A 16460-nucleotide genomic window follows, 5' to 3' on the forward strand; every position below is an offset into this window, starting at 1 on the left:
TCTCCTTTGGCGGGCTTTCCCTGGTGGGCTTTCTTTGTCTCCTTTGGCCCGCTTTTCTAAGTAGCTTTTCTAAGTAGTGATTGCCTCAGGGGAAGGGGGAGTTTTTACCTTGTCTTAAAGGAGAAGCACATGCGCCTATTCATTACAATTGTGATACAGGTTATAATGGTCACAAACTATTTTAGATTTACACAGAGTACAACAACTACACTTATCACACTATATTCTATTTTGACATGAATCATGACTGTGTTTATCACACTCGCAACCTAATACTAAGGTTAAAGGCCTTGGCCACCTCCTCCCCCAGAGTGAAAAATTTATTTTCAAATTCATGCCCATGGCTCAGTTGTCCCTGTAAAAAGAATACCAGGAAGTATACCATAACTTATCCCTTGTGCCATCCAATCTTGAGGGTATGGAAAACGCCTCCAATCAAGGGGTTGGGCCGCCTTCAGGATTGATCTTGGTTTGTGTTACCGTTCAGCCTTTCGGGGTGATCCGGCTCCTGGAAAACTAATTATATGGTTTAAAAGGGTTCTTATATTATTTTTTTCAGGACAGCGTAACCTTAATGCAGGAGAAGTCCGGTTGAGGCCCTCTCACTCGGTAGTCAATACCCATAGGGGTTGCCTCCCTCGGTAGACTATACACACCGCAGTGGAGGGTCCTGTCCGGGTCTTGCCTTCTCCCTTTCCTCCCTTTAGTCTTGTCCTCTTTATCTGGTGCCCTTTAATTCATGCAGAGCCGCGTTGCCAGTTGCCAGAGCATTAGTCCCTCTTCAGCCTCAGTTTCAATTCCCCAGGTGTGGATTCAACCCTCCAAGCTTCAGTATTTATTGGCCCCTTTACCCTGGAGGCATGGGTCCAACCTCTTTCTGCTGTTCTCACAGCTGTTTCAGTAGCAAGTAAAACAAGGCACGGTCCCTCCCATCGAGGAGTTAATGATTCTTCCTTCCAGGTTTTTATTAAGACCTTGTCTCCTGGTTGTATTTCATGAATAGCAAACCCCAGCGGGGCGTTTTGTGCTAAAAAATCCCTTTTCCCTCAGTTGTTGTAATTGTTTTCCTATCATAATTACATATTTCTGGCTCTCATAATTCTCTATCAAAGAATATTCCAATGGCATTCCTTGGGAATACGGCATCCCATATAACATCTCATATGGTGAGATACCTGTTTCACTGTGGGGCATAGTCCAAATGTCCAGTAATGCCAATGGCAAACATCTTAACCAAGACAGTTGGGTTTCAATCATTAATTTGGCCAATTGTTGTTTAATTGTTTGGTTCATTCTCTCAACTCGTCCTGAACTTTGTGGATGCCAGGGAGTATGGTATTCCCATTTAATGCCCAGGGTTGTAGCTAAATCCCGTAACACTTTAGATGTGAAATGTGTCCCCTGGTCAGAGTCAATACTCCCTACCAACCCAAAACGCGGTATTATATTTTCCATCAGAATTTTAGCTGCCGTAGCGGCAGTTGCCCTCACCACAGGGTAGGCCTCTACCCAATGAGTTATTTGGTCCACTATCACCATCAAATATTTATATTGTCCTATTTTTGGTAGCTCGGTAAAATTGTCCTGTACTCTTTCAATGGCCTATATGCGATTCTCCGTCCCCCAGTAGGTGTTTGCCTCATACTTTTCTTATTTACTTTTTGGCATGTTAGGCACATTTGGGTAATTTGCCAAGCTATCTCATATATCCCAATACACCCATAAAATTTCAAAAACTGATTACTCAATGCTCGAGTTCCCCAATGAGTTTGCAAATGCATCCGAAATAGCAGCTTCTTTGCTTGACTCTTAGGCAGTATTTCTCTGCCATCTGGCAGGACCCATTTTTCTCCCTCTTGCTTTGCCCCTGTAGTCTTTATAAGTCTTATTTCATTCTCTGAAAACTGCCCCCCCCCCGGTTTTTCCTGGTTCTCCACCCCTTCCAATTCCCTTAATAACAGTATTGGAGAAGGTCTTTGCAATGCAGCTTCCCGAGCTTCTTTGTCGGCTAAGTTATTTCCTCTTACAAGCAAATTTGTTCCTTTTCGATGTCCCCTTACATGTACTACAGCAATTTCTTTGGGCAGTCTCAGTGCCTGTAAAATCTTAATAATTAGCGTTTGGTGCACTAATCCCTTTCCATGTGTCCCAATGAGTCCTCTTTCTTCCCAAATTTTCCCAAAGGTATGGGTTACCCCATAGGCGTATTTAGAATCCGTATATATTGTACCATGCTTCTCTTTTAACAACTCCAGCGCCCTCAACAAAGCATATAATTCACAAGCCTGTGTCGACCAAGTGGGACTCAGAGGTCCAGATTCCACCAAATCCAGTTGTCCATTTACTATTGCATACCCTCATCTCCTCTTTCCCTCTATAATCCTGGAAGATCCATCTATAAACAGCTTTTCCCCTTTTTGCAATTCTTCCTCTCTTAAATTGGGCCGTATTTTAGTTTGCATTTCTATTACTTCTGTACAGTCATGCTGAAGCCCCTCTTCTGGTTTCCCGTAAAGGAATTGAGCTGGACTTTGTACTGTAGTTACTCTTAGTTCTAAATCCGGAGAATCCACTAGAATACCTTCATATTTCAACATTCTGCTATCTGTCAACCATTTTTCCGCTTTTTGTTGTAATACCCCCCTCACATTGTGAGGGGTGTATACCTTCAAAGGTGCACTAAGGGTAACCTTCCTTGCTTCCTCTATTAATAATGCGGTGGCCACTATCGCTTGCAAGCATGCTGGCCATCCTCTGCTTACGGGGTCCAACAATTTGGAACAGTACCCTATGGGTTTCTTAATACCGGCCCATTCCTGCATCAATACCCCATAAGCTGTCTGATTTGAGACGTTTGCAAATAGGTAAAAAGGCCTCCATAAATCCGGAAGGCTTAATACTGGAGCTTCTATCAGTGTTAGTTTCACCATCTCCAACTGTCTCTCATCCTCCTCATTCCATTTGATTTTCTCCGTTGTTAATTTCTCATATAAGAATTCACCTTTTCACTAAATCCTTCAATCCAAGGTCTGCAATATCCCAGGAGTCCTAAAAATTGACTGACCTCTTTCTTGGTCCTTGGTGCTGATAGGGCCAGAATTCCTGATACTCTTTCAGGATCCAGTTTCTTTTTCCCATAACTCAGCCGGTGCCCTAAATATCATACTTCATTCTCCACAAACTGCAGTTTCAATCTTGACACCTTCAGTCCCTTTTCTCCCAAAAAACTGAGTAGTTTAACAGTGATTTTCCTCACATCATCTTCAGTTTTTCCTGCCACTAGTAGGTCATCCACATATTGTAGTAACTTCACTTCCCTCTCCGTCTCAAAAGATTGTAATAATTTTTCCAGTTTGTCCAAACAGATTAGGAGACTCGGTAAACCCCTGTGGTAATACTGTCCATCGTAACTGTTGTCTCCTTCCTGTTTCTGGATCTTCCCATTCAAAGGCAAAATAGTCCCTGGATTTTTCTTCTAATGGACATGCCCAGAAGGCATCCTTCAAGTCTATTACACTATACCAAATATGTTGGGGGGGGGGGGGGTGTCAAATGATTTAATCGTGTGTAAGGATTTGCCACTACTGGGAATTTAGTCATTTTTCTTTGATTCACAGCTCTTAGATCTTGGACTAATTGGTATGTCCCATCAGCCTTTTTTACGGGTAATATAGGCGTATTATGGGGGGGACATACATGGCTCTAAAGTCCCTCCTACTAATAGCCGATCTATGCCTGGTTTTAATCCCTTCCTTCCTTCTAATGGAATGGGGTACTGTTTTATAGGTTTCTGGGGTTCTGTTATTTCTACCATTAGGGGTTCCATTTCCAACTTTCCCAATTCCCCTTCCTTATACCATACCCAGGGATCTATATTTCCCTCATCTTCTTTTGTTAATGTATATAACCGGACTTTTCCGTTTTCCCCTCTAAGCTTTAAGCCCATTTTGATAATCAAATCCCTCCCCAATAGGTTATACTCTGCTTCTGGAACAAGTAAAAGATCATTAAGACCCACATAGGTCTCAGATTCTACCTGAGCATTTTCCAGTATTGACACAGGGAAGGATTCCCCTTTTGCTCCTACCACGGACATTTGCTTATTCCCCCTTTTGAGTCCATCTGGTATATTCCGAATAGTCGATCTTTCGGCCCCCGTATCTACCAGAAACAAAACTTCTTCCTTGTGGGGACCTATTAATAACTTTATCAAGGGCTCTGTAGATGTTTGGGTCCCCAGAAGGTATAGCCCCTGACACCTCTAATCTTCCTTAAACATTTTCTCATCTTTCTGTCGCTTCTGACAGTTTCACTGCAAGTGTCCTTTCATCCCACAATAATAACAAGCTGGTAAGTTCCCATCCTTCTTTTTTGGTCTGTGTTCTAAGCTACCTCCCTTATCTTTTCCTTTTTCTCCTTTCCCTGCTGGCTTTCTCTGATAGCAGCCACAAAAATTTTTGCTTTAGCTTTCTGTCTTTCTTCATCACACCTCACAAAGACTTTTTGAGCCTCTTGCAACAATTCCTCCAATCCCCTGTGTTGCCACTTATCCAGTTTCTCTATCTTTTTCCGTATATCCTCCCATGATTTTGCCACAAACTGAGTTTTCAATAGCATCCCCCCCATGGGTGAATCTGGATCCAGGCCAGAATACATTTGGAGGCTTTTCCTTCCTTAACCTTTCCAGCCATTCCGTCGGGGACTCCTCTTTCTTTGGGTTTTCATTAAAGGCTTTATTAATATTCTGTCCCCTCGGTACCGCTTCCTTGATGCCTTGAATTATTATAGTTCTAAGATCCCTCATGTTCTGTCATCCTGCCGCCATTTGATGGTCCCAGTTAGGGTCCACATTCGGCCACTTTGTATCTCCTGGCGGTCCGGCTTGATTTTGCCTCTCCCATATTCTCATTCCCGCTTGCCTAATCATTCCCCTTTCTTCCGTTGTGAAGAGGATCCCCAAAATCGACTGCATTTCCTCCCACCTATACGTGTTGGGTCCCAGGAATTGGTCTAATCTCTCTGCAACCCCTAGAGGGTCATTCAATAAATTACCCATTTCCTTTTTAAAATTTCTCACAATTGACGTATTGAGGGGCACCGTCACAAAGCCTGTTCCTCCCTGATTACCTCCCAAGGGTACCTCCCGCAGCGGGTATAAACCCCTCTGCTCCTCAGCCCCTTCCTGTTCCCTTTCCCTGTTCCTTTGTTGACTCCTTGTCCTTCGGGCAGGTGGGGATGGGCTAGGGGTTGGTGCAGTTGGGGAGCGTTGGTTATATGGAGGGGGTAAATTATCAAGGGGCTCCCACTCCTCCTTATCTTCCTCACCCTCCTTTTTTGTAGTTAAACTAAATATCTGAGTGGCAGGTGCTTCTGTTAGTCCCAACCAGGCCGCAGCATACTTGCTCTCTTCCAGATCCACGGGTGTTCTGCTATTAATATAAATGTTCAAAGCCTGACAGACCCAGTCTTCCGTGGACCTGAACATCAGCCAAAATACGTGGGGTCTTAAGGGTTCTTTTGGCCATTTAACCATACAAAACTGAATCATTTTTGCCTTGTCCTTATGTTTAGTGCTTTTTAAGCTATTGCAATATCTTAGCATTAGCCCTAAGGGACTATCCAGTGGAACGTCTGGTAATTTTCCCCCCCTTTTAAACCAGAGGCCCCTCCTTGAACCTTCCAAGTCTAAGTATCTGCTTTGTCCCTGACCCATTACTGGAACCTTTTATACAAAAAGCTCCAAACTCCTGGCTGTGCCTGTATCTAAAGGTGTCTTGCGAGTGTTATCTCACCCACGAACACTCAGAACAGTCACTTCAGTCCTTCACCGGCCGAGTCCCTCGCGGGATATCAGAACCGCGGTTAAAAGACCTCCGCACTCGCTTCGGAACGGAGTGCCATCTCAGTCATGCCCTTACACACAGTCACACAACCGTATCCACCCAACCAAACGGTATACTCACGAAACGATAAATCTTCATTCAGATCTTCATGCGCAGAATTACAGGTACTGGAGGAGGGGAGAGCTCTTTGTTCTTTACTTGCCTCTTATGTTTGTAATCCTGCTGGGCTCCGCACTGCTCCCGGTAAGGGCCACAATGAAACCAGGGTGGGGGCGCCTCCCTTAGCCATTCACAGTCTCGGGACCCAAGAGGATCACGTCGGGGTCACCAAATTGTTATAAATTCCGAGTCAATTTTTAGTTTTATATGATTTAATAAAAGGCAAGTAAACAGTGCTGGGTGCGCGGGGAGTCAGGGCTCCTCTAACATGCGCCCTCGTTACATTGGGCGGCTGTTTTTTTCATTTTCCTAAGCTAATACATATTCATCACTACTTCTAAGAAAGGCAGGGTTATTACAATTAGTTTCCGGAATTCGACCCCTTCCACTGGTGCATGCATATCAGTTCTCGGTGGTCCCTCTGGGAGTCGTTTGGGCTGAAGGCTCGCAGTCTTCCTCCCAGGCTGTGTCCTCCAGTCGTCCTTCAGTTTCCTTTTCTTCCTTATTTGGTAATCTCTTGGCTGGATGTCAGAGACTTGTGTAGCATTCCGTGCAATAGTTAACAGTCATTTTGAAACTCCTTAACCCTCTATTGACACGAATTGCTGGACCATTGACACAAAGTGCTGGACCATTTCTTACATATATATATATAAGGCCACCATTGACTACAATAGTTTATAAATGTTTTCTTATTCACACTCTCACACGGTGGTCCTCCTATATTCTTCCAGTGAGCCAACATACAACCCAAAGGGCTCTTTTTTACTATTTCTCCACTCTGATGACCTCTCATTTCAACTTTATACAATACGGTAAATAATGAAAAATATTACAAGTTACAGGTTTCAGCACTCGCTTCCTAGCTGAGCTACATCTCAGTTGAACAAAACACTCACACAAAAGGGCCCGTTATACACTCACTCTGCTCACTCAGATAGATAGTAACAATACCATTTCATGATGGAAGTTCCAAACTCAAACACCATTATGCCATTCCAGAATGTCAAACATAAACGAGAGGTCTCAAATAATACATGGTACTGAATTTTACAACAGATGACAAAATGGCCAAATCACTAGAACCCAAATTACCATGGTCAAAACATACCACTCCGGAAAAAACCTGTTACCTCTCGAGAGGCCCCTTCCCGCTACCGCAGGGAGGAGAGCACCTAAATTCCCATCCCCAGCCTTTCCAGGAGCTAGCACCAGCGCTCTTTACCTCACATACGACGTCTCCTCACAACTTACAGGTATCCCAACCCAATTACAACATACCTGGTCTGCCGATAATGGTCCTTGTCTGTCCCTGTGATGATCTGGGTGAGTAGGGGAGTCCTCCTGAGAAATCTCAGGGTGCCCAGAGGAGTCCAGTCCTCAGCAGGTCCCGCAGCCGGACAGAGAAGGTCCCATCTGGGTCGCCAAATTGACAGGCAGAATTGAACTCTACAACTCGTGTAGAGTTATAAAGCAGGTATGTTTATTGCGGTGCCGGGTGTAAGGGGGATCACTCCTCCTAACTTGCACGCCGTTTGAACAAGCAGCCGGGTATTTATTATACAAAGTCATGCATATACATAAGGTTTCCGAACATTCAGAATCTCCTCCCTCTGGCGCCTCTTCAAGATGTACTTTTCACCTTCTTGGGCAGTTACCTGAAGTTCTTGTTTATCTTTGCATACATTAGCAGTCTTTATTGTTTAGTTTCTGTTATCTTAAAACATCTGCTAGCTAAGGATGAGCCCTTCCTTATTGTCCACTCTAAACATGTCAAGGTAAATACATGCCCACTGGGCTGGTTTTAATATATATCAGCATGATCCCCAGGGCAGGGGGTGGGGGCCATTTGAGTAGGAGGTCGCTGATCTCCTACTACCACAATTATTTTACCCTGGTTTGTTTTCTTTTAGCAGTTAGCAGGGCTCCTTATTTACATTCTTGTTGAGGTCATCTCCATGGGTACTAACTGTCCCTTCTCGAAGTGCTTAGTGCTAAGCTCCCGCCCTTCCTTCTTTCTCAGGTGTTAATGTTTCTGTTACCTATGCAGTTTCTGTCTGCAGCAGAGTTTTAGTCTTTTTCACTACATCACCTACTTCATCACGGGCTTCCTACCAGGTCACAGCCTCCTTCAGGCATCCACCTGCTCCAGCATGGGGTCTTCAGCAGGCTGCAGGTGGATATCTGCTCTACTGTGGACCTCCATGGACTGCAGGGGGACAGCCTGCCTCGCCATGGTCTTCTTCACCACGGGCTGCAGGAGAATTTCTTCTCTGGTGCCTGGAGCACCTCCACCTCCTCCCCCTCCTTCTTCATCGACCTTGGTATCTGCAGAGTTGTTTCTCTCACATATTTTCACTCCTCTCTCCCAGCTGCTGTTGCACAGTTTTTTTTTCCCCCCTTCTTAAATGTGTTATCACAGAGGTGCTACCACCATTGCTGATTGGCTTGACCGTGGCCAGTGGTGGGTCTGTCTTGGAGCCAGCTGGCATTGGTTCTATCAGATATAGGGGAAGCTTTAGGCAGTTTCTCACAAAAGCCACCCTTATAGCCTCCCCACTACCAAAACCTTGCCACATAAACCCAATACAGCAGGTAAGTTTTGCTTTCTAGTCTTCAAAATACCAGGTTTAACAGCAAACAACAAAAGAAAGCATGAAAACATTAAATATTTCCATTAGATAATTAAGGAAAGAAACCAATCTGATGCAGCTTTTCACATTCTGCAGGTAAGAAAGTGCAATATTATAAAAAAGAAGCAGTTCATGATTGTGGTACTTTCTAGTCATAATTGCTCTCTGCAACTAGAAGCAATAGAAATGTCCAGATTGGTCTTAGAAATAACTTGTACTTTGTAGCCAATACATGTTAAAAGACATCTTTGATCCTGTGACCTTGTAGATGTTTGCAAATACAGCAGCTAATAACATTTTCTTTTTAAGGCAGGTTCTTTTTCTCAGAACATATAATGCTATACTTTTACTGGTGTCCTAGTTTTAGCTGGGACGGAGCTAATTTTTTTTTCAGTAGCTGGTACGGTGCTGTGTTTTGGGTTTAGTATGAGAATAATGTTGATAACATTATTGTGGTGAGCAATTGTATTGTGCATCACTTGGTTGTTTTTTTTTCTCTTTCTTTGAGTTTTATTTATTTCCCATTTTTTTAATCTCCCTTTTCATTACATTTACTAGTAGTATTATATTTTACTCTATTTCAATTATTAAACTTCATTTCTCAACCTACCATCCTACTAGGTCAGTATGCTAAGACTTACTTTTCTTTGTATAGACCACACATCTTCAATCACAGGCAGCATTTAGTCCCTCTGACACAGTAGATCTTCTTCTACCATCAAAGGAGCTGCTGCAGTTATGAACACTATCATTCCTTGTAGAAGAATTATAGAGGAATGAAGGCAGTTTAATTAACATTGATAATATACAGCTGTGGGATTGCTTCATGGGTGGTGGGTTGGCTGATGTGGATAATGTGCAGCTGTGGCTGGTTCCTACTAAGTAGTTAAATAGGTCTAAGGCAGGGATCCTCAAACTATGGCCTGTGGGCTGGATATAGTCCCTTAAGGTCCTCAATCCAGCCTCTGGTATTTACAAACACCCCCACCCCCTGTCAGGGACACCAAGCAGCTGCAGATGACTGCCTGCCACTTCATCTGCATGCTGGCCCCCTCTTTAAAAGTTTGAGGACCCCTGGTCTAAGGGGTATGGAAGAGGTGAACTGGATGAAGAGAGACCTAAAAGAAGTAAAGGGAGAAGAGAAAGTGCCCTGAATGTAGGAGAAACAAGGAGAGGCACCCGGGGAGAAGAAGGGGGCCTGGATGAGGAGAGGCTGGCTGGAAGAGGAGCCTGGAGAAGAAAAACTCTGGATGCAGCAGAGGCAAGAAGCAGGGTGGACTGGCCTGAAGAGGCTGAAGAAACAGCACTGACTGTAGATGAACTTTTGAAACCTTGTGGGGGATTGGTGGCTGTGCCGGGGCAAGGTGTGGGAACTACTTATTGAAGTTAACCTGGTACGGGATGGTAAAAGCCTTGTTGCAGTTGGTTAGTTTTGTGAGTGCTGCAACAATTAGTACCCTGTGTAAGGCTTGAACTCAGGACCTTCAGGTTATGAAACTGAGTGTAATGAGTGGTGACAGCAGTAATGGCTGTGCTGGGGGATGTTTGAAGTTTTGAACAGTGATGGTGGCACCCAATGTAGCAGAGACAGGTGGGGGTAGCCTGTGACCTGGATCACGGTGAGATAGGTGGGGAGAATTTGGGATCTGGGTCAGACACCGGTAAAGGTAAGCTGTTGGGATCAGAGAAGGAAGCCTGACCACTGTGGGGCAAAGAGACTGAAGGTAATGGGCAGTAGTAGCGGAGTACATGACCAGACATGGCAGTGGCCTGTAGTGGCAGGTCCAGAGGGGGTCTGGCTAGACAGTGGTGATGGCTATGCCAGGTGCAGTGCCACAGGTGGCTCCCGCTGTTGCTTGGCCTGGTGGTATTCTTGCCGGTGTTTATGTGCTCATTAAAGGTGTCTCCACTTGTGGTCGCCCATTTCTTCTACAAGGATGTTAAGAAGTTTTTCAGGACATGGAATAATGTTAGTGCTGTATTCTAGAGCTGCTGCTGCAAGCTCACTTGGGTTACTGTCTAGCATGACCCAAGAGGTGAAAGGATGAGGTGAGGTACTATAAGCTCATCAGAACCCCCCTCTGAAGGAAACAAAATCCCAGATATCAAGAAAGCAGATGAGAAGAAAGGTGATCAGCCCCCAGAAGCTGAAAAGCCCAAGATAAAAGTGAAGAAGGGATATGTGTGCGAGTTCAGGGACAAGTTGTCTGGACTGTATTAAAACCTTTTGTGAAAAGGTTGTGATGATTGTTAAAAACATAAGGCATGAAATGCTAAGAAGGAAAAGGAAAAAAAGGAGGGGAATTGTAGGAGAATTATAGAGTAATTAATGCAGGTTAATATTGATAATATACAGCTGTGGGCTGGATTCAGGGGTGGTGGGTTGGCTGATGTGGATAAGGTGCAGCTGTGGCTGGTTCCTGTTAAGTAGTTAAATAGCTCTAAGGGGTATAGGAGAGGAGCACTGGATGAAGAGAGACCTGGGAGAAGGGAGAGTACCCTGAATGTAGGAGGGACAAGGGGAGGCCCTGGGAGAAGGGGGCCTGGATGAGGAGAGGCTGGCTGGAAGAAGAGCCTGGAAGAGAAAGACTCTGGATGCAGCAGAGGCAAGAAGCAAGGTGGATTTGCCTGGAGAGGCTGAAGAAACAGCACTGACTGTAGATGAACTTTTGAAACCTTGTGGGGCATTGGTGGCTGTGCCAGGGCAAGGTGCGGGAACTACTTATTGAAGTTAACCTGGTATGGGATGGTAAAAGCCTTGTTGCAGCTGGCTAGTTTGGATAGTGCTGTGACAATTCCTCAGCATATTTTTGAGGAACAAAACATTTCTTTCTGGGTCTTGGTGGTCATATTGCTTATCACCATAATATGCCGTAGTTGCTGGGCATGTAAGACCTATGAACTATCAATACACAATTCAGCTCCAGTAACAGACACCATAAAGGAGGCAGAATCAACTTTCAAAAAACTAATTTTAATCAAAACAAAGTTGTTGATCATTAACAAGTTTATAAAACAGTGATTTAGTTAAATTGGTATCAGCATATCAAATCTCAATTACTTTCAACTTCATGAGCATGTTTACATGGGTGATGAAATACAACCTTTTTACTTATTATAATAAATAAAATGGAGAGCATAAAATAGTTTTTCTGAACAAAAACTCCTACAAACATACTTCTAGCATGTTCTCTAATGAAGGGAACAAGAGACACTGGACAACTTTTGCACCAAAACATAAAAACTGCTTTAAAAAGCACACAGAACAATCAGCTAAAGTAAAAACACTATACTGTAACCGAAGTTGGTATTTAATAATATAATGAATGGTTTGGTAGTTAGATCTCCAGTTTGGTTACCTTAAAGCATTAAGACAAGGAAAGATAGAAGGCTGCCTTTGAGTAAATCTACAGAAAATATTTAAAAAAAACAAACTGAGAAGTAGAACAGTCATATCTACACAACTTTGTCCTGCACAAAGTCAAAATACTTATGCAGAATATATATAATAAATATATTTGTGCACAAAGGTTAGCTTATTATTAGCTTACTGAAAATGTGTAATGTATCATGTTAATAATTTTGCATTTTGTGTGAAAAAGGATATTTCTTTAAGTTTCCTAGGCTAGGAGGCACAAACCTCAATTCTAGCATACTGTATTCTTAATGCTATAGGCTTGTTGCTCTGGCTGTATATTTTTTGTTGTCTCTCTTTATTATAGTGCCTGTTACAAGCATGTGTACACATATGTGTACATGGGTTGTATAAATATATATAAAATTTCCCCCAATAGGTATCAGTCCAACCATGCAATCCAAAAGGTGGCTCTGCATAGATGCCCAGCATATAGTTCACTACCTGAGCCAACCCTGAAGTAAGGAGCACTACAGTCCTTCAAATAGGTTTTCTTTTTTGTTTAAAACCAAGCTACTGCAGCTTCAAGTATTTTACATTACATAGATTTTTTTAAAATATAAATTAAAGTTATATTTTTTCAATATTCAGACATATACTATAATATATATACAGTATGATAAATGCTCTCATTCTTTTTAAATTTTTTTCTGAGAAATCCCTGAGAATGTATGTTGACAGTCGCTAAGTTTCCACATGCACAAGCATTGTGTGCCATGCTTCTGGATGAACAGCACTGCAAAGCCACATGGTCAGCCTTTTAACTATTAGTATTTCATTTGTTGGTTTGTTTAAATATGCTGAAATGTAAGGATGAATTACAAAGTAGTAAAGCTGAATCCATTTGAGGTACTTATCACAGGATGGAGGTGTTTTTGTTTGGTTTTTAAAGCCATTGCAATATGTGTTTGTTTTTGAGGCTGTGAACATATACAGAAAGGACAGGAGAGCAATGTGGGCTTTTGCCACTTGACAACATATACTCAGTGTAAACCAAACCTTTTTTTAACCTCTCTCACACTCAAAACAGAAAAAAGGAAAAAAAAATGTAAATACACAAACTTTCACAACATGACAGTTTAGTTTGCAAACTCAATATAACTATACACATATAATACCGGTGTGGCTGTTTCTTTAAGTTCAAAAGGATACAAAGGCAGGCTCAAGTAAAAACAAACCACCTTCCCCCCCCCCCCCCCCCCATTTTCATCAACCAAATCGCTCACGAACCAACATCATCAGTTTCTTTTTGCCTTTGTAGATTTGTTTTAGGTTGTCAATAAACTGTGTAAACTGGATGTGTCCATCATGAGCCATTAAGAAGGTCTCTCGGGCCTTGCTGAGGAACTCTATAAACTCACTATAGTGTCGTGGGCTGATGTGAGTGAGACGTGAATGAGTTGTATTAATGTAGGCTCCAATTGTGGCATCCAAGAGTTGTCTTAAAGGGGCTTTCTCCAGTGACATGAGCTTACTAGAGTTCCTCTTTCCATGAAGTCCCACTATGCCAGGAGTGGTCAAAGTACACCTACGCAAAATATCTGACAGTACTGTTGCACATTTGACACTCTTGACCACCAGAGGTATTATAGCTGCTAGCTCATTTTTCCCAAGGGAGTGGCTGAGTGCACATGCCCACAGAACATCATTAATGGCAGGGTGCGTGTCCTGATTGTAACTCAGGTTGAGATGTGTCATGGCCAAAGTGGCCAGCTTGTAGGCCCGCATGGGGTACCCACGGTGTTCCATGTATCGTGCTATAGTAAAAAGCTGTGAGTAGTTCATGCCGGTTGTAGCAGCATCTAGAACAATTTGGTAAGCAGTCTCAAAAGCTATGTGATCCTTTTCACATAAGGTCAGTGCAGAGAGGGCACAGTTTTGAGGATCCTTCATGGCGCACTGTAGAGCAAGCGTCCTAGCACTGCTGGCCAGCTTCTCCTGCTGATGGCAGTCCAGATGCAGACGGACAATGGTACTGTTGGACATCACTGTTGTAGCAACAATACTAGTGGCTTCTGTTGGAGTGAAAAGTGTAAACCAGTTTTGCATGATACTATCCAGTGCATAAACACCTGGAGAGAGAAAGAAAGGATTAGCCACAACTGATAACACCTAGCAGATACAGATGTTCAGCAAAAGATTACATTTTCCAAGTCTAAGACTTTGCCAGTACATCCAGGGAGACGTGCTTCAGCAAGAAGGGCTAAATCAGATAACACAGCTGAAAAAGGACATTAAAACAAAGGCTACTGTGCAAACTCTGTAGCAATCACCAAAATGCAGATAATAACAGAAAAGCCTGCAAGATAAGCTTTAATCTCCTAGTGTGACAACTGAGCTGTTTTACTTGTTATCTAAGACAATTTGGATAACAAGTTCTGGCTCATTTGGTCTCATCCCATCACTTAAAAGCAGCCCTCACACTGAACACTGAAAAGGCAATTTTAATGTCTTTTCTCAATGTGCATTTCAAGGTACAGCGCATGCATAAAAGAATATGAAAGCATGGTAAATGTCTCATTTAATAGAACACCATGGCATTTAATACTAAGCACACCTTAAAAAAAAAAAAAAAAAATCCTAACCCCCTCCAAATAGGCTTTTCAGATACATCTTGTATCAAATACATATGCAACTGAACATCAAGATCCTTATTAGGGAAATACTCTGAGCAGTATGCACTACTGGATATTATCTAAAATATCTGTTTTCCTTAGTATCACTTTATTCCTGGGGAGGGGGGGAAAGGAGAAACAGTGACTAATGAGTTCCATAAATTGGATCTTATAGCCAACTAGAGTGTCTTATTATTGCTAGAGGCAGCTTACACACATCTGTGAGCCCACCTAAACCACACCCAGAGGTCCTGTTCTCTGTAGGGCTCTGCCATCTCCTGTGCACCCCTTCACTTGTGCAAAAATTCAGCATCACCAGAAAATATCAGATCTTCATTTAAATAAACAGATTTCTTGTTTTATCAACTTGATTAAGTCTCAAGAGTACTTTGTGTGACATTAAAGTTTCTTTATGGGCCGATTCTATTAGAATATGTAAACTAATTTAAAGCAGTATTAAACCCAGCATTTTATTTGCCAATATGTAACTACACAAAATAATACTTGGGCACTAATATTTGCAAGACAGCCTTAGTAATAATTACCTTAGCAAAGATATAAAAGCAATAAAACAAGAGCATTGCATGAAAATTTGCAGACACAAACCATTTTCTGCCTGAGGACATACAAAGGCAAGTTGTACTTTCCCATGCTACTGACAACATTAATTTACCAGTTAAGCATAAAGCAAAGAATAAACTAATCCAGAGAATAAGCAGCAGCAATCCTGTGAAGTTCTGAAACTCAAGAAGCATCTATGTGATACAATCCAACTCAGATATATGAAAAATAATACAGTAACAGAATAATACAGTAAATACAGTAGAGAAGCATACTTTCCAAAAATACTTTAGTGACAATTAAAGTTGCTTCCTTATAGTACTTATATTGTCCTCACTACCACAGCTGCTGATCTTTTGGTTTTTTTTACAGCTACACAGTTTTTAATACCCTCATCTTCACTTTCAGATTCTGTATACTCATCTTGCAGATGGTAAACTGGAATACAAAAGCTAAAGGACACCTCATCAAGACACAAGAAATTTATGGCAAAGCTCAGAAATGAACATAATGTCCTGCTGAGTGCGCTATTTATTCTCCCACTACTATCCTCTAAGTATGAGGCTAGTTCTGCTCCCACCTTATTTTCACCTTACATGGTTAAAGATGGGTGCATTACTGTTTGGTTTGCTTTCCAGTGCAGATGAGAGGCCTGCATGGTGTCATAGCCACATAACAAAGATGCATTACACTCTAAGTTCGGATTTATCCAGGGACTTAGTCTGGGGTATTTCCCATGAGGTTATGCATGTCCCTACCTTGCAGGGGAAAGAAGTCACACTGCATTACTCAACTACTGTCTCACTTGGCCTGTGCCTATTCTATCACATGCTCAAAAAATCCACTCATCATTGCCATAATTAATGTCTTGTAACCAAAGGAATTTTATAGATGAACAGAAAGTGGGAGACATTTGCAGAGCCTGGGTGTTGACAAACAAGATCAAGCCCTCTAAGATTAGCTGACAAAAAGGCAAGATCCCTTGAGAAGCATCTCAGAACATACCTATTTCTGTTGCACATGTTACCAACCACCTCACCATTTCCCGCCGTCGCCAATTCAGTGTTGACAGCGTCATCCGCATCACCTATTAAAACAACACAAACAAAATACAAATTAATCCTATTGCAAAACCAAGACAATATACCAGCAATTAGGGATTTAAGTTACTCAAATACATTGAGGTTCAAAATGGCAGCCTCTTGCCCTTTCCACTCTCTTTTTAGCTGATATG

The 16460-nt window shown here is 42.4% G+C and overlaps 1 protein-coding gene across 1 annotated transcript in view; it reads right to left on the bottom strand.

The window, feature by feature from the left end:
- Nucleotides 1-11588: 11588 nt before the first annotated feature.
- Nucleotides 11589-16460, bottom strand: part of LOC129783124 (zinc finger SWIM domain-containing protein 6-like) — a 114625-nt gene continuing 109753 nt past the window's right edge. Inside the window, 2 exon segments of the mRNA XM_055792872.1 lie at nucleotides 11589-14122; nucleotides 16232-16313. Of these exon segments, the coding sequence (XP_055648847.1) occupies nucleotides 13260-14122; nucleotides 16232-16313 (945 nt within the window). The 3' untranslated portion in view covers nucleotides 11589-13259.

The sequence above is a fragment of the Falco peregrinus genome, chromosome W (genome assembly GCF_023634155.1).
Source record: "Falco peregrinus isolate bFalPer1 chromosome W, bFalPer1.pri, whole genome shotgun sequence".
Classification (NCBI taxonomy): Eukaryota; Metazoa; Chordata; class Aves; order Falconiformes; family Falconidae; genus Falco; species Falco peregrinus.